The following is a 27333-nucleotide window of genomic DNA, read 5'->3' on the forward strand; positions in this document are numbered from 1 at the left end:
AATTTAAAATTCTTATTTGGAAGTCAGTGTTTCTGGAAGCCAGTGTGGGTCTAGATGATATAAGGACAGTTTAAGTCCAATTAAGATGGTCACTTGATGGGTTTCCTTGAAAAATGACTTTCAACAGGTCTGTAACTATTAAGTCATATTCATAGACTTTCTTTGTGGGTCCTTACGATTCCCCTGGGGGCTGATGGGGTCCTGCTGGTGTATCGGGGGATTTATAGACAGCAGGTCACTCGGGAGCCTGAGTGCGATAGAAATTAGCCCCTTTTCACCTGAACTGCACAGCATGGAGTCTGTCATCCAAGTGACATCTCAAGGCGGGATCACTACAGCCCTCATACCAGCTTCATTGCCTGATTTGCTCAGAGATCACTCTTTAAGAAACCAAGACAAAACACGGGTTTTTGTTGTGGTGTTTTGGCAGCGAGGACATTTTTTAAAGTGATTGCATTATTTGCTTTTATTCATTGAAGAACATGAGGAGGGATATGATTCATAACCCAGGGTGTGTGGGTGCTAAGTCACTTCTGCAGCCCCGTGGAGTGGGTTGCCATGCCCTCCTCCAAGGGAACTTCCCGACCCAGGGATCAAACCCTTGTCTTTTGTGTTTCCTGCATTTACAGGCAGAATCTTTACCATCTGAGTCACCAGGCTTAGGATATATACCTGTATGACCAGTCTGTCTGAGGCTGTCCCAGCTGGAAGCCCAACCCAGGGTAGCATCTTTTTTTTATTGTTATTATTACTTTTCTTTGGAGTGTAGTTGCCTTACAATGTGTCAGTTTCTGCTGTACTGCACAGTGACTCGGCTGTATGTTTATATATATCCCCCTCTTTTTTGGATTTCCTCCCCATTTAGGTAACCACAGAGCATTGAGTAGAGTTCCCTGGCTGCATAGTAGGTCCTCATCAGTTAGCTGTTCTATACCTACTGTCAGCAGTGTATATATGTTAATCCAAAGCTTCCAGTTCATCCCGTCTCACCCCTTTCCCCTTTGATATCCATCCATCTGTTCTCTATGTCTGTGTCTATTTCTGCTTTGCAAATAAGATCATCTACACTATTTTTCTCGATTCCAGGTTTGAAAAAAAAAAAATTCCTGAGAACGGACTGCTGTCTGTGTTTGTGGCTCAGAGCAGGGTGTGTTTTTTCCTGCGGGCCAAGAACTTTTTCCATTTTCACCGTTCACTTCTCTTCATTGTCCCTCCCTCTCCTCTGGGTCCCCTCCATGGTGGACGGGTCGCCGCAGCGGGCCAGGAGCACAGCGGTCGATGGCACCTCTCAGCGGCAGGCAGAGGGTGCTAATTAAGCTCCCGGGTGGCAGTGGAGATAGCTCCGCCCAGATCCCAGCGCCCGGCCACTGCTCCTCTGCCCCACCTTGGCTGAGCTGGTGTAGGAGAACACAATGGCAGTGTAAATACAGATTCCTGGCTGTCTCAGAGCCAGGGACAGCAAGAGTCACTCACAGTGGGTGTCAAGCCTGCAGATCCCTCGGCTCCCTCTCCTCCTGCAGAAAGATGGCCCTTCCTCTAGTTTACCTGTTAACCAAGTTGCAATGCACATAACATACAGTCCAGCAATTTCACTGTGCAGTGCAGTGGCTTTTAATGTTCTCAGAGTCACCGCAATCAATTTTATTGAATTAAAAATTTTTTTAATTAAAAAGTGTTTGGCCACACCACGTGGCTTCAGGATCTTAGTTCCCCAACCAGAGATCAAACCCCAGACCCACGACAGTGAAAGCAGCAATTCCTAACCACTGGACCATCAGGGCATTCCCCCGCTCTCTTTTTTTTTTTCTGCAGTGAAGTTTAGAACGCCCAGAAGAAACCCCACACCCATGAGCTGTCACCCTCCAATCTCCCCCAGTCCTGTTGGTGTGCTTAGGCGCTTCAGTCGTGTTCGACTCTTTTTAATCCTATGGACTTTTAACACACCAGGCTCCTCTGTCTGTGGGATTTTCCAGGCAAGAATACTGGAGTGGGTGGCCATGCCCTCCTCCAGGGGATCTTCCCAACTCAGGGGTCGAACCCAGGTCTCCCTCATTGTAGGTGGATTCTTTACCATCTGAGCCACCAGGGAAGCCCCCAGTCCTAGGCACCTGTTAATCTGCTTTCTGCCTTTGGGGATGGACTTATGCTGCATGTTTTCTAGAGGTGGGATCCTGCACTGAGAGGTCTTGTGTGCCTGACCTCTTTCACTCAGCAGGGTTTTTCCCAGGTCCATCCACATCGGAGCATGTTTCAACCTCTCATTCCTTCTTTGGCTGAGTACCTCGTATTCCACTGTGTGGACGGACGACATTATTCTTGGATTCTGTGTTTGCAAATTCACCTGCTGGCTAAAATGTATATGTAACCCTCGAATCAGTACTTGTGGGGTGTTCACAATCACGTGCAGAGATAGTTGAGGTGAAAAATGTGAGTCACTTAGGAGTTCACTAGTGGTCCAGTGAGTAAGGCTCCAGCCTAACCATTTTGAAGAATACAGTCCAGCGGCATTAAGTACATTCACAGTGTCAGGCAACCATCACCAACATCCATCTCCAAAATGCTCTTCGTTTTCCCCAATTGAAACTCTGTCCGTTTTAAGCAAGATTCCTCATTCCCCTCCCCCATCCCGGGAACCCACCCACCCCATCCTGCATTCTGTCTCTGGGAGTCTGACTCCTCTTGGGACCTCTGAGAAGAGGAATCTGACCGTCTTTGTCCTTTCGTGTCTGACTTACTTCGCTGAGCATCATGTCCTCACATTTTGTCCACATTGCAGCAAATGTTGGAATTTCATTTCTTTTTCTGGCTGAGTAAAATCCTGTGAAACAGTGATTTCTCGGTGCCTATTTTGTGAGAGACCCTTCCTCCCTCCTACCAGGGAGACAGTAATGAGAGTAAATGAATAAATCGTGCCATACGTTGAGGGGGCCAGCTCATCATTGTGTTACCTGGAATTTTGTCCCTTCTCCCCTTTTGAGAGTCTGGGGGTACCTGGGATCCCTAAAGCAAGACTGTAAGATGCAAGAACCTCAGAGTGTCTTCCCACCAGCCCAAGGAGGCTCTGATTCCACTTACTGTAGACTTAGTGTCATCCATCATTTTCTAAAAATTCTCTGGAAGCGGTGATTCTTCGAGGGTGTTCCTGGTTACCTTTTCTTCTGTGGGCTGTTCGATTACAGCAGAATCCATCCGACTTCAGGCAGGACCTTGGGTCACAGGAACAACCTACCAGCCACACCAGGACACTGGGCGAAGGCTTCGTCTCTGCATTTGTCCCGTCTGTATGTCCAGATAGATCATAATTGCAGGGGTGGAGTTCACCGGCTATAGAAAGCCAGGAATCGCTTGCCAGGGACTGTGGAGTCCTCGGTTTACGATTTTCACCTTTGCCAAACAGGTGTTGGTATATGAGCAACAGCTTGGTCACCTGGGTCTACCGCAATAACAGACACCGTTAGCCATTTACAATCTCCACATCAGGATGTCTGAGATCACCGAGCACACAGCACCACCCAGTCTCCATGCTGCTCAGAACCAGAATCCCAACTACTTTCCTCGAGTGATGTAGAGAAACCAGGAGCCGGGGAGGGGGTGCGTTGGGGACCCAGGAGCCAGATCTGGAGTGCCACTGGTCAGATTTCTTTTCAAGGCTGCTGTTTGTCTTAGAGCAAAGCTTTTAAATGTGGCTTTTACCCTAAGAATAGATAAATTAGCCAAGTAGGCTTGACTTACATGGTGGATTTGTCAAAAAAGAGGAGGCAAAAAATCAGCCTAATTAATGACAGCCTGGTTTTCTAAGAGCTGCATCTTTCCATGGGTGGGGGAGGGATCAGTGGGAACAGTGCATCCAGATGTTCAGCGCTTTTTCTCTTTTCCTGTACATGTTTTTATCTTTGGCTGTGCTGGGTCTTTGCTGCTGCTTAGGCTTTTGTCTAGCTGCAGCAGGCGGGGGCGGGGGCGGGGTGGGGGGGTCTACTCTCCAGTGTCGGTGCTCTAGCTCTTACTGTGGGGCCTTCTCTTGTCCCGGAGCGCAGGCTGTAGGCACGCAGCTTCAGGAGCTACAGCGCGCGGGCTCAGTAGCTGTGGCTTGCAGGCCCTAGAGCAGTGGCTCGGTACTTGTGTGCACAGGGTTAGTTGCCCCATGGCATGTGGGATCTTTCCGGACCAGGAATCGAACCCCTGTCCCCTGCATTGGCAGGTGGATTCTTAACCACTGGATCACCAGAGAAGTCCTTCAATACATACCTTTAAATTAAAGAAGGCAAAAATTACATTCACACTTTTTAAACATTAATTCTAGCATCAACATTTTTTTAAATAATTTGAAATTATTTTAATTTCAGGTTTCTCTCGGTTTCTTACTTGTGTTCAACATCCTTTCCGCTCGACATGGAGTCTGTTGCTAGATTTCTGGGTTTGTTTTTTTTTTTAGATTTCTGGTTTTGTTGTTGTTTGTTTTTGTTCTTTATTTTTGTCTGTGTATTGATTGTGTTTGGGGGTGTGTGTGTCCAAAATCCAGTATAATCATGAACTTCAAGTATAGTTATAATAGATCAGTACTCGCCCATAGATTGTGACCTTAAAGTAACATACAAGGCATTGCTAGTAGCAAGTGTGAAAAAATTGTAGATTTGAATCAGGTCGTCTTGTGAGTTTATCATGGACTGTCATGTATCAAATATAAGTGGCACTGGACATTGGACTTCTTAATTGTCAGTGTCCTTTTTTATCAAGGTGAAGATAAGTGTGCCTACTTTGACACTTATGGAGAGGATTGAATGAATTCACATATGAGTAGAACACATTCAAGTTTATGATCTGTGGCAGGATTGGGGGGGATAAGTTGCTATCAACAGTAACATCCCAACTCTGAAATTAACGAGCTAATGAGCACAGACAGCCCTGCTGGGCCCCTGTCGTGTGTTCAGTTGGTTTCCGATCACCTTCTACTATAGGATCAGAGCCTCAGATTCTGTTAGTGATACGAACATCAGAGACCCCGTGGTCTCCACATCTCAGAATCACCCTGACAGCTGGTCTCAGATTAATTACAATGGCGTGTGTGATGTCGGTACAAGCTCCCTAGTCCGTGGCGGATATAAGCTGGTCCTTGCTACCTGCCCCCTCTCCCCACCAAGACAGAAAGGGCCTGGAGCGGGGGAGTTGCCATGTTGGTGGTGTTTTACCCAAGGAGAAAATCCTGTGCGATTTCCACACTGAACGGTCACAGTGGGGACCCACTTCCTGCCCTCCAGACCCGCGGCTTCAGCCAATACAGTAAGAGAACCAGCTTTCCATTTCTAGAAGCATCCCCCCCCTCCTTCGGGGTATAAAAACAGCACAGAGCAGCCGGGTCTCAGCGCCCAGAGCGTGACCATGGGGAACGGGCATTCCAAGAGCGGCGACAGGGAGGGCGCGCCCCGCAGCCGCCCTGAGCTCTCCTTCTACGGCTCTCTCCCCAGGAAGTGGAGCGAGAGCATCTTCCTGGACAATGAGCTGCTGACCTCCAAGATCCTGTCGGCGCTGCGGCCTCAGTCGGAGCAGGGCCTCCCGACGGGCCACCTGCGCTACCCCGCCCACTTCCTCAGCACCCACTCTGTCTTTGCCTCCGTCGCAGCATCCCTAAAGGAGCACCCGAGGGCCACCCTCCTGTCCGATGGCAGCCCGCGCCCGACCAGGAATGTCGGCATGACGGTCTCGCAGAAGGGGGGTCCACAGCCAGCACCCAGCCCAGCGGGAACCGGGACAAGACTTGGGTGAGTGGGGTCCCCCCTCTGCCACCAGGGACTGGCGAAGGGAGGGAGGTGGGGGGGGCTTCCTCAGGGACCCCTCGGACAGCCTCTCCAGAAGGAGACCCTCGGCAGGACCACCCCACCAAAAGGCAAGATTCCCGTTAACACCTACCTCGGAGATTCACTCCTCCTCCTTCTTCAAAAACGGTGTGTTCTGCACTGTTATATTTTAAATGGATAACCAACCAAGACCTACGGTATAGCACAGGGGACTCTGCTCAGTGTTATGTGGCAGCCTGGATGGGAGGGGGGTTTGGGGAGAATGGATACATGTGTGTGTATGACTGAATCCCTTCACTGTACACCTGAAACTATCACGACACTGTTAATCGACCATACGCCGATACAAAATAAAGTTCAAAAGGGAAGGGAAAAGAGGTGTGTTCTGGGCTCCCCAGCCATTTGGAGCCAGTTTGCTTCCTGCTCTTGAAGGACCCTTGGACAGGGCTCCTTTCTGTCCTGCAGATCAGGCAGGAAGTCTGCTGAGGTCGCTGCGGAGTCTGTATCCTATTATTTATGCTTTAGACTGATTTTCCTAGGGCTTCGAGATGGTTCTCGAAGTGTTGCATTCAGCAGTGTTCAAGTAGAAAACCTCATGTTAAAAAAAAAAATGTTGCTGCATGAGTCAGTGGGGCAAGAAGCTAATCTTCTTTCCCCTAGAAAAGATTCTCCCTCCAGTCTGGACTAGGAATGAAGCTGTGTCCACCCTGCTCTGGCCGGAAAGAATTCTGGGGATTCCAGAGGGCGCCAGTGGCTAGGAAAGGAAGCATTTAATTAGTATACCCTTAGAATGTGCTTGGGTGGCTTCCCTGATGCTCAGATGGTAGAGAATCTGCAGTGCAGGAGACTGGGGTTTGATCCCTGGGTCAGGAAGATCCCCTGGAGAAGGGAATGGCAGCCCACTCCAGTATTCTTGCCTGGAGAATCCAATGGACAGAGGAGCCTGGCGGCTACAGTCCGAGGGGTCGCAAAGAATCAGACACGGCTGAGTGACTAACACTTTCACTCACTTTTTCATAGAATGTACTTGAACATCAAATTAGTTTTGGTGCAGATACAGAGAACAAACTAATGGTTGCCAGTGGGGAGAGAGAAGCGGGGAGAGGCAAGATAGGGGCAAGAAATTAAGAGGCACAAACTACTACGTACAAAATAGATAAGCTACGGGGATGTATTGTACAGCACAGGAGATAGAGCCAATATTTTATAATAACGAAAATGGAATATAACCTTTAAAAGTTGAGTCAAAAAAATTGTGAATCACTATGTTATACTCCCATAACTTACATGATATTGTACATCAACCATACCCTCCCCCTCCAAAAAAAAAAAGTTAGTTTGATGGAAGAACTCATCATGTCACATTCACAGGTAGTGTCCTAATTTTCAAAAATGATCTGTGACAAGGACTTCCCTGGTGGTCCAGTGATTACGACTGGGTGCTTCCATGGCAGGGGGTACAGGTTCAGTCCCTGGTCAGGAAACTAAGATCCCACAAACCATGCAGCACAGCCAGAAAAAGGAAGAAGAAAAAAAAAAAAAAGATTTGTGACAGAGTTAAGGTTTATATTGACATCCAGAAAGTTCTCAAATAGTATCTAATCAAATCAAATAACAGCCTGATTTGCTCTTATAGACTGTGTGTTTGTATGAGTGTGTGTTTCTGTGTGTGCTTCAGCTTTTTTAAAGTTGGTTTTATGTCTGTTTAGACCACTAACAGGAGAAATGGATGAAACTGACACATTGTTTCCGAAGCTCAAGCAGGTGGCCGAGGAACCTCTTTTTCTTACATTTTCTAGCACTGAGCCCATCTTCATAGACGGTACGGTCGCCCCGATCCTTTCCCGGGTGTCACTGGGAGGCATCGAGACCCACATGCAGGCGTCCAGGGGGTGAGGGCGGCGGGTAGCCCCTGAGCCAGGCAGGCCCCAGCCCCCGAGCAGCAGCCTCCTGTCCTTCCCTCAGACCCCTACACTGCCTCGCTGAAGAGTGAGATCGAAGCGGACGCCCGTGAGTTCGAGGCTGAGTCCTGGAGCCGCTCTGTGGACCCCGAGTATGTGAAGAAACAGAAGAGGGAGGTGGTGAAAAGGCAGGATGTGCTCTATGGTAAGGAGGCCTGCGCCCCTTCTCTTTCTTCTTCTTTTCTAGTTTGTTTTTAATTGATTACACTGGGGAGCTGGGGCTCCACTGTTGACCCTCGCTGAGACCACGTGGCCCCTCCACTTGCTCCCCCCTCCCCCGCCCCGGGAAGCTGGGCCTGCCGGGCTAGGGGTGAGGCGGCCGGGCAAGACTTTGTGAGAATCAGTCCCCGGGGACGGGAATGGCCCAGTGCCCAGCCCTGAGTCATCCCCACCGTGGTGGTGACCCCGAGGGAGAAGACCACCCGAGCCCATCCCAGCCGTCCCCAGTCAGGTGACCGCAGACAGGCCCGGACAGAGCCGCAACAGGGGCTCTGAAGGCAGGCCTGTCCATCTGAATGTGACCGTAACACCGGCTCCCAGGTGGGCACCCCTTCCCAGTAACCATCAGAGAAGCTGGCCGTGAGCAGCCACTCTCCTGAGACTGGCTGTCATGGTCACCATGGAAACCATAGCTCCCAGACACTGCCCAAACCTGGGCTGGTGCTCCCCGCAGGTCCCTCCAGGCCTCCCTCCCTGCTGCTCAGTGGTGTCCACTAAGCAGTGGACACTCAACTCCTTCCGCGTTTTACACACTCAGCTCCCTGCCAGGGCCAGAGCAAGTGGGGGTGTGGGCAGGGAGGAGAGCCAGGCCAGCCAGGGGTCCTGCAGACAGGGCCAGTGGGGGGGCCAGTCCACCGCTTCCATCTGGACAGCTCTTTGCCTTGCTGTCTCCACTGCTGGACAGCACAGAGTCCTTCCAGCCCCATGGCTGGCAGCCCTGGAATGGGCCGATGCTGTTAGGGGGTTCCCTTTTATTTTATGTTGGAGTGTAGCTGGTTAGCGGGCTTTTCTGGTGGTTCAGTGGTTAAGAGTCTGCTTGCCAAGCAGGAGACACGGGTTTGATCCCTGGGTTGGAAAGATCCCCTGGAGAAGAAAATGGCTGGCTACCCACTCCAGTATTCTTGCCTGGGAAATCTCATAGACAGAGAAGCAGGGCTCCAGTCCATGGGGTCACAAAAGAGACACAGCTTAGTGACTAAACAACAGCAATAGCCGATGAACAACATGGTGAGAGTTTCCGGTCAACAGCATCAGGAATCAGCTGTACGTACATGTGTCCTGTTGACTTCTGTCCCACCTCTGACAGCTTCAAGACCTTGAGTTAAACAACAGAAAGCCTTCATCACAAAATCTCATCTTTCTTTGCTTTTAACGTGAATTAAAAATCCTCCCTTGAGCTTCGCTTTTCCCATCAGTTACAGTCTGGGGTGGGTGTCTGACACAGCACCAGCGTGTGAGTTTCACATCCCAGGGAGGGATGTCCAGCAGAACAGTCTTGTTTCAAACAGCCTGAAAACATCTTCAGTTGACAACAGACAGAAAACCCTCCTGTGAAATTGAGGTCTGGGCACACATCCGGTCCTCTCTTTCCTGGTGTCTGTCAACCTCCCTAAGCTGGGCCCTGGGCAGTGCTGGGCCAGGGAGGACGGGAGGCCTGGCCCCTGGGAGGTCCAACCTCCACGATGAGGGCTTCGAGGAAACCTGAGAGGCCAGACTGGCCCATGGTGAGACAAGGGAGGGCTTAGCCAGGGTGTCCACCTGCACCACTAATTCCTGCATCCCCGTCCCCGCAGAGCTGATGCAGACAGAGGCCCACCATGTGCGGACGCTCAAGATCATGCTCAAGGTCTACTCCCGGGCCCTGCGGGAGGAGCTGCAATTCAGCCCCAAGGCCGTCAGCCGCCTGTTCCCAGGCGCGGACGACCTGCTGGAGATGCACGGCCACTTCCTGTGTCGGCTGAAGGAGCGCCGCCTGGAGTCGCTGGAGGAGGGCAGTGCCTGCAACTACGTCATCCAGAAGATCGGGGACCTCCTGGTTCAGCAGGTGGGTATGGCCAGACCCACCCCCACCCTGCTCTGTCCTGTTTGCTGAGCGCCCAGCCCCCGAGAACAGTGGTCCTGGCCTCTCACAGCTGCCCACGCCGCCACCAGCTCAGAAACACAGAGGCCTGAACAGCCAGCGTGCTTGTCGAGACACCGTCCGGTGTATATGCTGTGCTTTCGTTTGGTTGGTTGGTTGGTTGGTTGGCCAGTTTTTACTTTTTTTTGGTCTTGACACCTGCGTGGTGTTTGAACCACTGCCATGGATGGCAAGGCCATTGACCCCAAACTGACTTTTGAGTGGACTTCTGGGCCAAGCCCAAGATTGACAGAGGGGACCCAAGACCCCTCATCTGCCCTCAAAGCACCCGGAGCATGCGAGTCACCTAAGGAGAAGACGACCCTGTCATGAAAAGAAGACCCTTTTCACCTCTGAATTTTTTCTGATATTCTCTCGCTCAAATGTATTCTTCCTGGTCGGATTTCAGGGTGTTTTACAAGTGCCTGTGTGACATGCAAAAGTTTTCTCCTTTGCCCTTTTGGTGCCCTGTTAATGAGTCGCCATGTGCCGAAGCATTTTGTTTGGGGCCAGCGAGCCAAACAAGAGAGTGAAACCCCAAGTCAGGTCAATCTGTGGTTTAGCAGAGTCAGGCGAACGAGGTGAAGACGTTCCCCGGCGGTTTCCGTGTTTCCCCTAGTAACATGTCCACACCTCTCTTCAGTTTTCAGGTGAAAATGGGGAGAGGATGAAAGAAAAATACAGCATCTTTTGTAGCGGTCACAACGACGCTGTCAGTCACTACAAGTTGCTGCTGCAGCAAAACAAGAAATTTCAAAACTTGATCAAGGTAAAAAAAAATTATTTCTTTATACTAAAAACGTTTTTTTGTTTTTGTTTTTCACATAAAACTGTAGGCATTTGGAGAACTTTATAAATGACTTGTTATAAAACAGTGATTTTCCAGGTTCTGCCTCATTTTTAACCACAAAGTCATTCAGGACACGGCCATGAAAGCTCTGGAAAATCCGCGGGTGTAAAGCATAGCAGGCGTGGTGTTTGTTTCCACCACAGCAGAGTGGCCCCTGAGATGCCACTCAGTGGGTGACCACCGTCCCTCAGACTGTCGAGGGGACACGAGTGTCATCACACGGGGCCACCCTGCCCCTCCAGAGCCACCTCCCCTGCCTCAGATGTTCTAGCAGACACAAGGCCTGTAAGCCTTTGCCTCTCTCTGTCCTCCGCCCATCTGCTCCCCACCCGTCCCCATCAGCCCATGGAATGACCCACACCTGTCTTCTGCCTGACAGCATGTGGGTGCTCAGGGCCCGGGAGCCAAGACCCCTGCCTGCCGCATCCTGGGAGGTGCTCCTGGGCCAAGGCCATGGGGCGCAGTCAGTGTGTGCCCTGCAGAGGTACCGGCACACTGTGCCCCAAAACAGCTCCACGCCTGCAGCCTGTGCCCCAAAGTGACACCCAGTAAATAGCGGTCTAGAGTGAAGGGCGGAGAGTCATTAAATTTCACTCCATTGTCCCAGCAGCAGACCGATGGGACAGGGAGAGGGTCGTCTAGTGGTCTGAATTCATCTGGTGATGAGCGCGGGGCCAGGCCGCCTGGCATCCTGAACCAGAAGCCCCTCGCAGGTGGGGGTTTCCCACGAGACAGAAGGGAACAGAGCCAAGTCTCAGGTGTCTGTCCCCTCCCCTCCTCTTATGAACTGGTGCCCAGGACCTCCCCGGCAGTCCAGTGGTTAAGACTCCACGCTTCCGATGCAGGGGGCGCAGATTTGATCCTAGTCAGGGGAATTAAGGTCCCACATGCCACCATGGCACAGTCAAAAATCCGATGGTTCCTGGCCTTCCTAAAACACAAACCAGAGCAGTGGAGACAGACAAGCAGAAGGAAGCACGGTAAGCTGCCCTCGGCCCCCACCAAGAAGTGGCTTCAGGGGTTTCCCTGGTGGTCCAGTGGTTAGGACTTGCCACCTTCACTGCTGTGGACCCGGATTCAACCCCTGATTGAGGAACTAAGATTCTACAAGCTGCACAATTCAGCCAAAAAAAAGAAAGTATGGCTTCAGATGATCGCCTCCTTGGGCTGTTAGCCAGAGGCATGCACCAGCAGCCCCAGGGAGCTGCTGCAGGGACCGCAGGCCCAGCTGCATCAGAAGGCCTCCATAGCCATCAGCAGTGTTAGGGTCTGCACACGTGCATGTGTGCATGTGGACAGCTCTCCGGCGATCCCCAAAATCCTCACCAGCTGGTTTCTTCCTCATGGCTTTTGCAGAGCCCTGCATTTTACAGCGAGTGAGTCAACCTCTGGCTTCTTGGCCTTTCTGTAAACAGCAGGCACTGCTTGCTTTCTTTTTTGATTTTTTATTTGGTTAGTTATTTCTGGCTCTGCTGGGTCTTCATTGCTGCATGCTGGCTTTCTCTAGTTGTGGCAAATGGGAGCTACTCTTCATTGTGGTGCATGGGCTTCTCACTGCAGTAGCTTCTTCTTGAGAAGCACAGGCTCTAGGGCGCACGGGCTTTCGTGGTCACAGCACGTGGCCTCAGTTGCTCCACGGCATGTGGCATCTTCCCGGACCAGGGTTCAAACCGGCGTCCCCTGCATTGCGAGGTGGACTCTCGACCACTGGACCACCAGGGAATCCCGGTCCCTGCTTTCAGCTGCCTGGTGAAGCAACAAAGAAAAGGTCCCCGTGAACTGATAAAGGAAAGGGTGCCCAGCCCCCCGTGTCCCACTGGGAACGATTTGGCCCACACGGCATGGCTTTGTCCTCTCCATTTCACAGAGAATCGGCAGCTTCTCCATCGTGAGGCGGCTCGCTGTGCATGAGTGTATCCTCCTGGTCACCCAGCGCATCACCAAGTACCCCGTGCTGGTGGAGCGAATTATCCAGAATACAGAAGGTATGCCAGCCCTCCTGCCTTGCCTGTCCATGTTGGGTGGGGAGGAGGGTCTCGGTCTCCCCGCCCCCTGTCCTAATGGTGGATTAGACAGTCTACTCTGCAATCTGTCCTGGATTCAGCTGGGCTTAGTGATCATTAATTGAGCTCCCGTCTTGCAGAATCTACCCTCCTGGGGGCTGGGATTTCCAGCTTGAGAAACAGGGTGTTTGGTCTCCCCTGCCTGCATCCCCCCTTCAGTTCCTGCTCAGTCTCGACTGGAGCAGCCCCCAGTCAGTATTGAAGAGTCAGTGTGCTCTGGCTAAGGTCACTCCTGGGGGACCTCTGTGTCACATGCGTGGTGCCATGGAGGGCAGAGAAGATGAGCGTGTAGCCCAGCCCAGGGTTCCCGGAGGCCAGGGCAGTGCTGACCACACCTCCCTCATTTTCTCCAGGGAATTTGGGCAGTGGGAGGATGCAGGAGTGCCGCTGCCCTTGGAGTGAGAGGAACCAGCCCTTGGTGATGGTGGGGGGACAGTGATGGGAGTCTTTTATGGAGAGCTGGAGGGCAGGGGGAGGCTGGTTACCCAGGAGCGGCCAGCAGGGCTGTGCAGGGCCGTTGTAATCGCTTGACTTGCGCCTCAGCTTCTACATTGGACAAACACTCTATCTTGGTGACAGCCAGGCACTGGGCTGTTATTACCTTTACTTAGGAGAAGCGTTTACCTCTCAGGAGATTTGAGCTAGGAGGTGATTCTCGAGGCCGCTCTGAGCCATGGCCTCGGGAGACACCTCCTCGACGCCATAGCCCGCCTGCCTCCATCATGTTTGTGGACGCAGACCAAGGAAAGCGCTAACTCTGCTATGTGTGGTAGCTGGCTCCGAGGACCACAGAGACCTGACCCAGGCCCTGAACCTCATCAAAGACATCATCTCACACGTGGACGCCAGGGTCAGCGAGTGCGAGAAGGGCCAGCGCCTCAGGGAGATCGCGGGAAAGATGGACCTCAAGTCCTCCAGCAAGCTCAAAAATGGGCTGACCTTCCGCAAGGAGGACATGCTGCAGAGGCAGCTCCACCTGGAGGGCACGCTGTGCTGGAAGACCGCCTCCGGGCGCCTGAAAGGTAAAGCCCCGCCCCCGCCGCTCCCGCGGCACCACCACGGGGCGCTCGGCACCGTCTTGGGCTGGTGGATGTCATCCTGGGTTGGTGGTACCATATTAGAGTAGTGGACGCCATCTTGGATCAGTGGCACCATCTTGGAGTGGTGGGTGTCATCTTGGAGTGGTGGGCACCATCTTGGAGTGATGGGTGCCACCTTAGATCATTGTTACTGCATTGGAGTGGTGGGTGTTATCTTCGAGTGGTGGGCACTATCTTGGCTCCGTGGCACCATTTTGAAGTGGTAGGTACCAGCTGACACAGCCACCACTTCACAGCGAAAGGGAGGTTACATACCAAGTTGGGACGAGCTCAGAATCAGAGCGGGAGCGAGGTGGAGGCGGCTGTGGGGCGCCCTCTGTCAGTGATGGAGACAGTATGGTGCACACAGCAAGGGCCACCAGGTGAAGGGGGTGCAGCGGGTCACCGACTCCTGAAGAGAAACCCAGCGTATCATGACTGCCTGATTCAGCAGAGGCCTCAGAGTTCTGAACAACAGTAGCAGGCCCCAGTGGGGGTAGAGGATGCGACCTGGGTGGCCCACCCCCCCCACCCCGCTGCTTAGGTTGAGCTCCAAGCCCTCCTTTCGAGATCTGCTGTGCAGTTCCAAACCAGAGCTCACTCAGGGCTCATCCCTGAGTGTCCTGTCCTTTCCATGAGCCTCTGGAAACAACCATCACCTATCCTTTGGCCTCAGCATCTTTAAAGATCTCTGGGGAAGTGTCACAGGTGGCCAGATGACAGGAAGTGTCTGTTCTCCATGTGAGCAGGTGAGCAGTGAGAAGATACGGTTTACAGCTGAGACCCCCTCTGTGCCCAGCACCAAGGCAGGTGGCTGAGGCCATACCCCCGTGGGGCTCAGGTCAGTGGGCAGACAGAGAGAAGTAAACAGGCAAGCAGTGAAAAGCTCAGTACGTGCTGCAGAGGAACCCCACAGGCTTCAGTGCAGGAGGATTCTGTGGGGAGGGTATCTAACTGGGGTGGGGAGTCCTGAGCAAGCTCCCCGAGGAGGCGGTGTCTTCATTTCCCACAGCGCTAGTGCCGCTGTTGGAGACACAGCTTAGGATTCGCACCCCTGTGTACCAGCTCTGCCAGGCAGTCACCTCACGATGTCCCCACAGGGACAGGACTCCAAACCTGCTACCACCATGAAGCTTGGGCTTCTGGGGATGAGAGTGTGGCTGCAGCAGGAGGCAGGATGCGAGGGTCCGGGGGTTCACTGTTAAATGTTGAAGCCAGGAGCGGGGAGGCGGGGGTCAGGTCGAAGCCGGAACACCCCCGACATCAGGCTCCTGCAGAAGCATCATGGCACCGACTTAGCGCCACAGGGCCGAGGCCACCTGGGCTTCTGTCTGCCTGGCGGGATCCACACGGCCACGGGGACCCTGAAAGACGTCTCCTCTCGTGCCCTCCCCTTAGACGTCCTTGCGGTCCTGTTGACAGACGTGCTTCTGCTGCTCCAAGAAAAGGATCAGAAGTACGTCTTTGCATCCGTGGTACGTGTCCTGTCCCTTCACTGCTTGAAACCTGCCTGCATGGAGGCGGCTGAGGGGCGGGAGAAGCCAGGGGCTACCTCAGTGCTGGCCGGGGGTGGCCCAAGAGCATGGGGCTAGAAGAGCACACCCACATGTTACCCCGTTGTCCCGGGACCTCCCAGGGCCAGAAGGTGCCAGCAAGGCAGGAGCAGACTTTGCCAAAACCAGGGTCCCATGCAGTGGCCTGAGGGGGCCTCAGGGTCATGCCAGTGATGCCCGGTCACCCCTGAGGATGCGGCTCAGGCAGCCGCCATCCTGTGAGCTATGGCTGCGTTGGCCCCATGGCCCACTAGTCCTCGAACAGCCACACTGCAGGAGCTTCCCGCTGGGGAGGACTCGGAGTCAGTCTGGGGTCCATCCACCCCACCTGGCCCTCATCCACCAGGGACTTGGCCTCCTCCCCCGCTCGCCTGGGTGACCCGTGGATACCCATGGCTGAGTTCCCCTGGAGAGGAAGGGGGACTTTATCACTGAATTCTGGAGTCTTGTCCCTTTCCCAGAGACTTAAACTGGCTTCTCAAGAAGTTTCCAGAAGTGGGTCACACTGTCACACCCTTGAAAATGGTCTCACCCTGACCCCAGCAAGCCCCATGTGTGCCGTGGGGCCTACGAGGGTGACACCACGTCTGCTGCTCCTGTCTGCCTGGATCCTGATCACCACCTCTGCTCTCTGAGAGCAGTCCTGCTTGGGTCAGGGCCACCCCCTCAGCCCTCACTGCAACTTAATCACCCCTTGAAGCACATGGGCCTTCCTGCCGCCCACGGCTGCTCCCTCGGCCGTGTTGTTGCTCACTCAGTCCTGTCCGACTCTTTGCAACCCCCTGGGCTGCAGCCTGTCTCCATATACCATCATGTTTTCTGAGGTTAGGACCTCAGCATATGGATTTAGCTAGGGTCAGTGGCGGCTGGAGACCAATTCAGCCCATAACAGCCAGTTAAAAGCGTACCTTTTACTGGTTGGTCAGAGCACTGCCTCTTGGGGGACGCCCAGAGATTGGGAATACTGCTTGGCTCTGGTTGTTTGGGACACAGGTTTGGGAGGAAGATGTGTTTATTACTATAGACCACCAGCTCTTGTATTGCTGAGTTTTGTACAGCGTACATGCATTAGCGATTATAAAACATCTTTTAAGCACATTGAACAGACACATGAAAAAGGATGTGAGGATATCATCACCATAGTGCCTTTTTCCCCCTAGATGGCAGAACCTTTCTGCCTTGAATTAGAGGATAAGCGGGGTGCACGCCCCCACCCCCGCCCCCTTGCCCTCCAGCTCGCGGTTCCACCTCTGGGGGGCAGCAGCAGGTACAGGGTCACCCTCCTGTCCCCCTCCCACCCGTGCAGGACTCCAAGCGCCCCGTCATCTCGCTGCAAAAGCTCATTGTGAGGGAGGTGGCCAACGAGGAGAAAGCCATGTTTCTGATCAGCGCCTCCCTGCACGGGCCCGAGATGTACGAGATCTACACCAGCTCAAAGGAAGACAGGAACACCTGGATGGCCCACATCCGGAGGGCCGTGGAGAGGTGAGGGGCCGGGTGGGCCTCCCCGCCCCCACGGCTGCTCCCTCGGCCGTGTTGTCGTTGCTCAGTCACTCCATCGTGTCCGACTCTTTGCAGCCCCTGGGCTGCAGCCCACCAGGCTCCTCTGTCCGTGGGATTTCCCAGGCAAGAATACTGGAGTGGGTTGCCATTTCCTTCTCCAGGGCATCCTCCCGACCCAGGGATCGAACCCCCATCTCCTGCATTGGCAGGCGGGTTCTTTACCACCGAGCCACTAGGGAAGCCCTTGGCTTCAGCGGCTGGCAAATCGGCAGAGGCCTAGAAGTGCCTGTGAGGGTGCTGGGGTCACAGGCAGGCGGGAGACCTCTGGGCTTTTCCCCTCCCCCTCACTCCACCTCAGTGCTCTGTCATCCCCTCATCTGAGGGCAGACAGACAGGACCATTGGGCTCCTTCTGACGTGACTAACAATGCATGTCTCTGGGACAGGGTTGCAGGGCTGGCAGCTCTAATCTTCTGTATTGGTGGGCTGTTCCCCTCCCACGGGGGTGGGGGGTGGTGCTGTCCCTCCTCCTCCAGCCACAGACCCCAGCCCTGTGGCTCCGTGTGATGCCTGGCTCATGGTCCACAGATGGGGATGGGGGTCCAGTCCCCACACCCAGCCTGCTCCCTCTCTACGCGCAGAAACTTCCCTTAGTCTGCTCAGCCTCCCCTCGGTACTCAGCTTCAGCTTTGCTGGGCTGGCATCCTCCCATATGTGGGAGGTCCCCAGGGAATGAATTGCCCCAAATAGTATCCAGGTATTTAAAACCTGTGGCCGGTTGTTTCCCAACACTTGGAGACTGGATGCATGCTGATGGCTGTATCTCCCCTTCAAGGTTGACCATTAACAAGCTACATCTCTTAGCACATCAGAGATGCTTTTTGCAGTGGCTTGTCCAGGCAGACCTCTGCCAGCTCAGAGGCAGCCAGTCCCTGGGGTGCACTCACCCATCCGTCCTCTCTCCCTGCAGCTGCCCAGATGAGGAGGAAGGGCCCTTCAGCGAGGCCGAAGAGGAAAAGACCCGTGCTGTGAGGCTGAGGGACTTCCAAGGTGAGGGGGGAGGGAGTCAGTCCAACCTCCGCACCCATGACGCAGCCCTCACCCAGCGACACAGCCCCGGGAGCCCTCCTGGGCCCAGGGTGGCCCTTCCCTTCTGTCCCATGCGGGCTGGCCATGGAGCGGATCCCTGCCCACACATCCAGGACTTGAACTGTGGGATGGCCCGTGCCCTGGGGCAGTGACCTTCCAGGGAGCATGTGGGAAAGGGATGGGGGGGACTCTGGGACTCCTCCTGGGGTCCTCGCTCAGGAAAGGACTCGACGTGGTATCCCACTTCAAGTGCGCCAGACCCTCCGGGTCCCTGTGAGAGGTGGGACTCCCACAGCCTCCTCCTGAAGTCGAGTGGACTCAGGCCATCCTGGTTTTGCAACCAGTCACACCGGCTTCCTCTTTCATCTGGATATTTTTTTAGCTATGTTATCGAACTGTATTTCACATACCACACAGGTCACCCATTCACAGTATGCCATGCAGTGGCCTTTAGTCTATATCAGAAGGTGGTGCAACTGTCCCGGCAGTTTCAGGCTGTTTTCATCACCCCAGAAAGAAACCCCATCCCCATTAGCCATCACTCCCATTCTTTCTCCACCTCTAGACCCTGGGAACCTCTGTCCTACTGTCTGTCTGTGAATTTAGCTATTCCAGACACCTCGTATCAATGGGGACATTTGTCCCTTTGTGACGGGTTTATCTCACTGCATGATGTTTTCAAGGTTCATCCGTGCAACAGACTCTTTCCTTTTTTAAAGCTGAATAATATTCCATCTTATAGCTGGACCACATCATTCTTATTCTCCTCCCCAGTTTTCACAGCTTCCTGTGCAATTCAGCAAGGTCATTACCAAGAATAAGTCCACGTACTTTGTGATCTCAGTCAACTCCCCTCTTCTCCCTTGCTTACACAATCTTTATATTCTACTTAGATAACATTGAAGCAGTAAGCACCTAAAATTAGGTAGTGCATATTTTATTTCTCTGTGTGGGGAAAGATGCACGTTTGAGGGTATTCAGGAATAAAATTATTCAAAAGAAAAGGGAAATCCCCTTGACCCCGAAAGTATCATGCTAACATAGTGCTCATTTCACCCCATCCTCATCCCGTCTTGTATTCCTGCCAAAGGGTAATAAAGTACAGGCCTTGCCCAGACACATCTCCACAAACACCTCAGAGTCATCCAGGAATGTCTCATTGTCACCCATTCCTGACAAGAGTCATGATGAATTAGAAATAGCTCTTCTTCACTGAGCTCTTCTTTCCCATCTTGGACCAAAAGCCAATCTCGTCCTTCACACCGGAAGGTCAAGGACCCTCCCATCAAAGCTAGGATCGAGACAGGGCCCCCACCGCCACCATCACCACCATTAGTATCTCCACCCTGGACTTTCCAACCAGGGTAATAATGGGAAGACTCAGAAGTAAGAGATCATAGTTGCAGGAATTCCCTTGTGGTCCAGTGGTTAGGACTCCACACTTTCACTGCCAAAGGCACAGGTTCAATCCCTGGTCGGGGAACTAAGTTTCCACAAGCCATTCTGCACAGCCAAAAAGAAAATGGGAAAAAAAAAATCACAACTGGAAGGGAGGTGGCAGAATTATTTTTTGCAGGTGACAGGATTATCTGCCTAGGAAATCCGATAGAATCAACTGGAAAACTATTGGAAATGGTAAGAGAGCTCAGTAACTTAGCTAAATAGGTGTATATATATATTTATACTAGCAGTCACCAGTGAGAAAGTCTACTAAAATAAGTCATAGTCACAGCAGCTAAAAAAGTTATAGGGACTTCCCTGGTGGTTCAGTAGTTAGGACTCCATGCTTCCGTTGCAGGGGACTCAGGGAACTAAGGTCCCACATTCTGTGAAATGTGGCCAGAAATAAAAATTTTAAAAGTATAAAGCCCTGAGACTTGTAAGAAGGCGTTCAAGATTAGAAAACTAAGTCTTTAAAGGCTCTCGGTTTGTCCCAAACTAATAAATTTAGTCTGCTGTGGCCCTCCCCCACACTCCCACCACATTTGATCTTTTTATAATCGAGGAAAGCAAGCAGAAGACAGGGCCACACCCTTGCCTGCCTCTTGGGAGATGAAGGGAGTGGTTCAGGACAGGAAGAGGGTCAGCGGGAACACCGGAGGCCCGCCCGGCCCAGCGAGGCATCACGACAGCCGGCTCCTGGGGGGAAACCACCCCAGAGGAGGCTGACCACCGCCTCGTGGCTGCTTTGCAGAACGACTGAACAGGAAAGACCAGCAGATCGCCCAGAGCCTGAGTGAGAAGCAGCAGATCTACCTGGAGATGGCCGAGATGAGCGGGCTTGAGGACCTCGCCCTGTCTCGGCTCCTCTTCCGGGGAGGGGACCCTCCCGAGAACCTGCAGGGCGAGCTGATTCTCAAGTCAGCCATGAGTGAGAGTGAGTAGCCACCAGCCCACCCCCATCCTTCGTGAGGTCTCCCAGGAGACCCCAGGCCAGGCACACAGCCCCATGTGGCCTACAAGCCACCCCATCCCCACGTGCTTCTGCCCGCTTCTGTTCTGTTAGAGCTGGAAGGTCCCTGGACAGTCGGGTGCCAGCCCCTCGCTGCAGACTCAAAGCACCGTCTCACATTCACTCAGTAAACACTCCCAGTGCCTGCTGCGCTCCAGGCCCCGTGCTGGGCACGGGGGATCTCAAATTGACTGAGATGGTTCCTCTTCTTTCTGATGAGTGGATCACTGATGCTCTCCCCAGAAAAAGGCACACATACAAGTTTGGTGGGTCATTTTAGGGGCTCCTGGTCCCCGTAGCCGAGGGATGGTGCTGGCCGATAAGCGGCCTGCTTCCCGGAGCTATCAAGGCCCTTGTGGAGCCCCTAGCATCTTCCATGAGGCTGCTGAGTCCTGTGCCAGGCCAGGGGGTTTGCTGGGCAGGATGGCCAGTGCTTGTTCAATCTGACAGCACAGCCAGGGCTATTCTTTCATTAGCTGGCAAGACAGACACAGCCCTGCCCTCCAAAACTTTCCATCAGAGTGAAGAGAACAGGCGGGAAGGGTCCCACGTGGACTCTCAGTCTTGCTCCCTCCAGCCAAGCCGACATGTCTCTAGTCACCACTGTTCCTGGGCCCTGAGACCCCCTCATGTCTCGTGCCTCAGCCTAGACTCTCCCCACCTCCTCACCTGGCCAGCCTGTGTGTCCTCAAGCACCTTGTGTGACCACCCCTGCCCCCTCCCCTCGAGGCCACCTCCCATGTCTCCTGACCGTCTGTGTGACCGTCAGCACACAGGTAGTGGCCATGCTGAGTTCCCTCCCCGGCCCAGGGCCCCCCACCTCGCACCCCATGGTCCCCTGAGATCCCACCTCTCCTGTAGATTGTCATGTCCTAGGTGCAACACCCATGCGGGGGGTGCACAGGCTAGGGGGGTAACCGACACCCTGTGAGGCCTCTGCCTGGGTCCCTGAACTTGGCTCTGAATGCCAGGGCGGAGCCATAGGCTGACTCGGTGCCCCTCCGTCCCCTTCCTTCCACAGTCGAGGACATCCAGAGTTTCATCTGCAGGCGGCTGGGCAACGCCTACGGCCAGGCAGAAGACAGGGGCAGTGCTGGCAGCCCAGGCAAGGGTAAATGGTGCTGCCACCTTCTGGGGACCCTGGAGCTGGGCGACCACGGGAGGGCATGCCTTTCCATGGCATCTGGGCATTTGCTCTTCAGCATCTCTCTGCTGCTTCCCTCAACCTTCTGTAAACACCAGGGTCAGCTTTCTGGAACTTGCTGGTGCTTGTCAGTCATGTTCTGGCAGCAGCATCCAGGCCAGTTCCTGCTGCTGGTTTCTGCGGCCCAGGTTCCCTACCCGGCCAGAGGATGGGGTAGGGCCGGGAGCAGGGCAGGTGGGATCCGAGGCATCTCACACGCCTGGCTTGGGGTTTCAGACGGCAGTCTTCAGAAGAACATGTGCAGCAGTGACCTCAGCCCCCAAGACTGGCAGGGCCTGGTGAGCAGCCTGGACTCGAGGCCTGGAGACACCCAAGGGGCCCCCGAGGAAGCCTCGAAGGTAGTGCGTTGCCTCCTTGGGATGTGCCTGAGCTCAGTACGGAGTCGGCCCATGTCCCTGTAATTATCCTGAGACCGAACAGCCTGTGCTTGGTTTGTCTGGGGCAAACAGCAGCCAGTGCTACCCCACTCGGCAGTGACTGATAGTTAATGTGCAAATGGACATGCGGGTCCCTCCTGCAGTTCCAGGAAGGGCGGGGTGGGAGGCGCACACGAGGGAGGCAGGGGAGGGGACCGGCTCAGGGCATGGCCTCATCAATAGGTGAGAGGTACTAGGCGGGGACCACCAGCTGTCAGTCTACACAGGTGTCCACCTTCCATGGATGTGACGTCACTGGCTGTTCCCTCTCTATGGCTCCGAAGGCCCACCCTTGCCAAGCACTGGGCTCCTCAGAGCCTCGCACATGATGGGCCCACAACCCCGCACCCTCCTACCTCCCAGGAACCACACTTTGCCAATTCTCCAGACACCAAGGCTGACAAGTCAGATGAGCAATGGGGGGGCCGGTCTCATGCTAAGGGGATGTCTTATCAATAATGAGTGGGTCCCACTCGAGTCAGATTGGTCTTTAAAAGCTCTCTGCATTGATGTTGTCTCCCCAGGCAGAGTCACCAGGTGCAGAGCCCGGCCCCCCGCCACCTGCAGTCCTGGAGTTGGAGGTAAGTGAAGGCTTGTGTGTCCACGTCCCCACACCCACTCCCTGGGACCCAGCGGGGCTTCCTGCAGCGCCCAGTGGCCCTGTCCCTCTCTCCGCAGCTCGTCCAGCGGATCCAGACGCTGTCCCAGCTGCTCCTCAGCCTCCAGGTACAGGGCCTTTGGGGAGCACAGCGGGCCACATGTGCCCTCCTCCTTCAGGTTGAGGCTGGGGTCTAGGGGACGGCTGGGCTCTTCCTAAAGCTGGCCGTCCCCTCCCCTCCCCTCCCCTCCCCTCCCCCAGGTGGTCATCACCCAGCAGGACAGCTACGTGGAGATTCAGAAAGCAGCCATCCAGGAGCGTGAGAAGCAGTTCCGGCTGCAGTCGACGCGCGGGAACCTGCTGCTGGAGCAGGAGCGGCAGCGCAACTTCGAGAAGCAGCGGGAGGAGCTGGCGGGCGTGCAGAAGCTGCAGGGCCAGCTGCGGCTGGAGCAGCAGCGCTGGGAGCGGGAGCGGGAGCGGCAGCGCCGGGAGCTGGACCAGGCCTCCGCGCGGCTGCAGCAGCGCGAGAGTGAGTTGCTGCGGCTGCAGGAGCGGCTGAACCAGGAGCGCGAGGAGCTGGAGCGCCAGCGCCAGGCCTACCAGCACGACCTGGAGCGGCTGCGCGAGGCCCAGCGGGCCGTGGAGCGGGAGCGCGAGCGCCTGGAGGTGCTGCGCCGGCTCAAGAAGCAGAACACAGCGCCCGGGGCGCTGCCGCCGGAGGCACTGGTGGAGGTGAGCGCCGGCCTAAGGTGCCTGTGCCTGAGCGCCTGAGTGTGCACGTGCGTGGGTGGGGGCGTGCCTGCGTTTTCGGGACAAGGGAGGAATGTTGACTCCATCAGGCCTGCACCAGGCTCTATGCCCAGATGGGACCCTCCGAGCTAAGAGGCTTCAGTTAAGCCACGCCTGGCCTGGGAGGTGGGCGGGCATGCCAGGTCCATCCAGCCTCCAAAAACCCCACCCCCACCCTGGAGCCTGCGAAGGGTGGGCGGGGCTGGTGCATGGCACCGTGCTGATCCGCGGGGCGCGGCCTCTCCTTGGTACCCCAAGAAGGGCTTCCAGCAGGAACAGCGGCGTTGGGATGTGTCTTCTGTGGCTTTTTCAGACCCCGCCTCTAAGCCACGCTCCCAGCTTCAATGGGAACGGGCTGGAAGGATCCATGACCCTGACCAAAGCACCGGGGCCCCGACCCAACTCGCTGGTGTCCAGTGCGGGGTCCGAGTACGCTGAGCGCCCCGAGGTGGCCCGCAGGGACAGCGCCCCGGCCGAGAGTCGGCCGGCCAAGAGCGACGTGCCCATCCAGCTGCTGAGTGCCACCAACCAGATCCAGAGGCAGGCAGCTGTGCAACAGCAGATCCCCACCAAGTTGGCGGCCTCCACCAAAGGCGGGAAGGACAAGGGAGGCAGGAGCCGGGGCTCCCAGCGCCGGGACAGCTCGGGTGAGCGGGGGCTTCCTGGCACCCCCCTGCCCTCCCCTCGCCTGGTGCCCGCCTGGCCCCTTACCTCTGGCCCAGACACCAGCAGGAAACCCCAGCTGGTGGTGGAGCTGAGGCCTGCCTGCACACACAGACACACACACACAACCACCTCGCCACCCCCAGAGACGAGAGCTCAGTTCCTGTTCCCACCTCGGCCCTCACACTGGGATCAGACACAAGGGAGCACCTTGGTGATTCAGAAATGGGCCTCGGAAACCCTTGTGCAGGGGCGGGAAGTCCGCCAGTGACTGACGCTGCTACTCCCCACTGAGTCCTCGCCCCCGCGCCAGTGTTCCCCAGTAGGAAGGCCCTGGGACCCTCCTGGGGAACAGGGCCCGGGTCCCAGGACCCCTGGGCTGCAGCATCACAGGGCCTGTTGTCCGAAGATTGAATGAGTCCAGGGGCCCCCTCTGGTTCACCAGGGGTGTCTGCTCTGGGTTTTGTTGGTGAATTCGGGGCCTGTTGTCTGAGCAGCGTCCCTCCCTGGGAACCAGCACTGGAGGAAGTGTGGGCCAAGAGTGGGGCAAGGCCCTGGGCCGAGGTCTGGGTGCTCCGGCGCTGGGAGCGAGACTGCAAACCCCAGTATCTTCCACCCTCTTTCAGCCTCGTTTGACCTGAGGCAGCCGCTGCTTCTCAACAAGCTCATGGGCAAAGAAGAGAACACCTCTCGGAACCGCCGCTCACTGAGTCCCGTCCTGCCCAGCTCCACGCCCCCCCAAGGTGAGCCAGCCCGCTACCCCCTGGCACCCACGGTGCCTGGCTGATGCTGACACCCACCACCCCGTCTCTCTTCCAGACCCCAGCCTCCCAGCCCCGACCCCAGGCCCAGCCGACGTCCCCACCGAAAACCTTCCCCTCAAGGCCCGAGGGTCATTCTTCCAACCCGGGGCCCCATCCTCCACACCACTCGACAAGGAAGAAACCGGCAAGGAAGACGTCATCTTCTTCTAGGGGGCATGGCTCGGGTGCAGACCCCTCCCTGCACTGCCCACTCTTCATGCTCTGTGGCCCCACCCCACCCCCAGGCCCACCCTCTCCGCTTCCCAGGCAGGCCTCCTCTGACATCTGCCAGGATGGGGCAGGCAGGGCTGGCCTGCTGTCTTGAGGCTGCTCACTCTGAAGGATTAGCAGTGGTGCCTGGGCTACTTTGTAAACCTTTTTTTTTAACATGAAAAGGAAAGTTTGTAATGGAAGGTTGAAGCAAAGCTAACCCACGGAGCTGCCATCTGCCATCATAGCGCCCCATTCCAGCAGAGGAGAGTCCCACTCCGCGCTGTCTTTCCAAGGTAGTGACCAGGGCCACCGGGAGATCCTGGAGCGAGCCACAAGGACACCAGCAGGGGCCCGGTGGAGTTGGCTCTGTCCACAGAATCGGGCCGAATTGACTTCTAAAGCAGAGACCTCAGTGGGTTCATGGTGAACTTCTAGGCCAGGATGTGAGCCCACCCAGGGGTGGCCCATGGTTCACCCAGGACAGAGGGCCACAGGGCAGGCAGGGTGGCTGAGGGGCTTGGCCGATGGCATGCCCGGTATGTCCTGTAGGTTCGGAAGCTCGTCCTGAAAGGGGCTGACCGGCGGGGACAGACCACAGCTCATTTTAATCTGGTGGAGGTTTTTAAAACCCACTCTTGTCGAAGTTGGTGCTTTCCCAAAGCGCCTCTCAGACTCAACGCCTGGCAAGCCAAGCCCAGGGCTTCCACCAGGGCTGGCGCATGCCTGAGGGTCCCAGCCCCGAGTAGAGTCCTCCTTCCCCATGAGGTGGCCCCCAGCTGGTGTCCCCAATGGATGGGCAGATACTGGGGTGACACAGAGCAGTGGGAGCAGAGCTTGGAAGGGACCAGTGTGGCCTGGGCGGTTACTGCTGCCAGCGAGTGCACAGACCGCCGCCTCACAGGCACCTCACATCCCGTGAGCTGTCGCAGGTTGTCATCAGCTCCCCCAGAGGAGGGCGAGGACCACCAGTGCAGCCTCACGGTGCAGCCGCAGGTGTTGGGGTGGTGCGGCGCATCCATAAGCAGTCCTGGAGTGACAGTGGGTCACACCCACATTCCAGCTCTGGCCAAGTGCAGGCTCGGGGCCAGGGAGCATTCCAGGCTTTTCCTGCACCCCAGACTCCCCTGCAGAAGACAGTATCCCGCCAAGCACTGGTGGGAAGACAGGGTCTGGGGCGGAGCAGGAGCCTGGGCACCATAGCCCACGGTGACAAGGTACTGACACAGCCCTGGAGCTCTCCAGAGGAGCAGCGGCCCCCCTCCCCCGGGACATGTCCGACGGTAGCCCATGCCACATCTGTAATCACTGTGTTTGGTCCTGAGATGCATCGGAGCACTTTAGAAAAGCTGACTACATTCCTGTCCTGTCGTGAAGAGGACATTACTGGGCCCCGTGCCCCCACGCACGGGATCCTCTCTCACCCACCCAGGGGATTCCTGCAGGGATAAGTTCAAGGCCACGTGGTGGGAATCAGCCAAGGAGGCTTCAGGTGGTGCCTGAAGTGGGGCAGCACCATGGGCCCGTCCCACCAGGACCCCGAGGTCACTCCCGGGTACAGCCCAGTCTCGTTTGTAAAGTTAGGAGTTGAGCAAACATTCCTACTTCCGTGGGGTCTGTACACATCTTCGTTAATTGTGACCATGACCTTAGTCAACCCGACGATCATTTTTTACAATGATAGCAGCATTTCCTCACTGGGGGTTATGTCTGAACCGCTCTAGAACTTAAGACCTGACTCTAGCAATAAATGTGTCTAAAGGGAGCTGACCAGAGTCACTTTCTTTGGGGTTTTGTTTTAGGATAACCTGCCCAAACTTCAGTGCTGCAGGCTGCATGGCCGGCGGCAGGGGCACTCAGACCCTCTGTTTTGCTAGGAACTTGGGGAGCCCTGGACACTAGGCCCAAGGCCTTCTTGATGACCAGGCTGTGATTCTCCACCTCTCCTGGGAGGGGAGAGTATAGGGAGGCAGGGACATGTCCCAGGCCAGTGACAGCCCTCACCCCCACCCCCACTTGGCATCAGCTCAGACTAGTGACAGGATGGACCGCACAGACAACCCCGGCCAGGCAGCCTGCTTTGGTGCCGGTGAGGAAGCCCCCGACAGCGATTCCACCTGGACAGTCAAGGCTGGAGGCAATGGCACTGCTGAGGTGGCTGCGGGAGTCCCCCAGCCTCCTGCGCTGGCT

General features: G+C 55.4%; 1 protein-coding gene across 3 annotated transcripts in view; it reads left to right on the plus strand.

Annotated features, from left to right (window-relative positions):
• ARHGEF18 (Rho/Rac guanine nucleotide exchange factor 18) overlaps positions 1-26908 on the plus strand; it is a 92492-nt gene extending 65584 nt beyond the window's left edge. For all 3 annotated transcript variants that reach the window (XM_043911638.1, XM_043911637.1, XM_043911640.1), the window contains 19 exons: positions 5618-5756; positions 7502-7614; positions 7758-7898; positions 9547-9797; positions 10516-10641; positions 12590-12707; positions 13559-13807; positions 15263-15339; positions 16724-16902; positions 17890-17969; positions 20203-20385; positions 21482-21571; positions 21881-22002; positions 22605-22661; positions 22759-22806; positions 22940-23410; positions 23781-24114; positions 24757-24873; positions 24950-26908. In XM_043911638.1, the coding sequence (XP_043767573.1) occupies positions 5618-5756; positions 7502-7614; positions 7758-7898; positions 9547-9797; positions 10516-10641; positions 12590-12707; positions 13559-13807; positions 15263-15339; positions 16724-16902; positions 17890-17969; positions 20203-20385; positions 21482-21571; positions 21881-22002; positions 22605-22661; positions 22759-22806; positions 22940-23410; positions 23781-24114; positions 24757-24873; positions 24950-25104 (3050 nt within the window). In that variant the 3' untranslated portion in view covers positions 25105-26908. The remainder of the gene's footprint in view (positions 1-5617; positions 5757-7501; positions 7615-7757; positions 7899-9546; positions 9798-10515; positions 10642-12589; positions 12708-13558; positions 13808-15262; positions 15340-16723; positions 16903-17889; positions 17970-20202; positions 20386-21481; positions 21572-21880; positions 22003-22604; positions 22662-22758; positions 22807-22939; positions 23411-23780; positions 24115-24756; positions 24874-24949) is intronic.
• Positions 26909-27333: the final 425 nt, after the last annotated feature.

Source organism: Cervus elaphus, chromosome 9, assembly GCF_910594005.1.
Source record: "Cervus elaphus chromosome 9, mCerEla1.1, whole genome shotgun sequence".
NCBI lineage: Eukaryota > Metazoa > Chordata > Mammalia > Artiodactyla > Cervidae > Cervus > Cervus elaphus.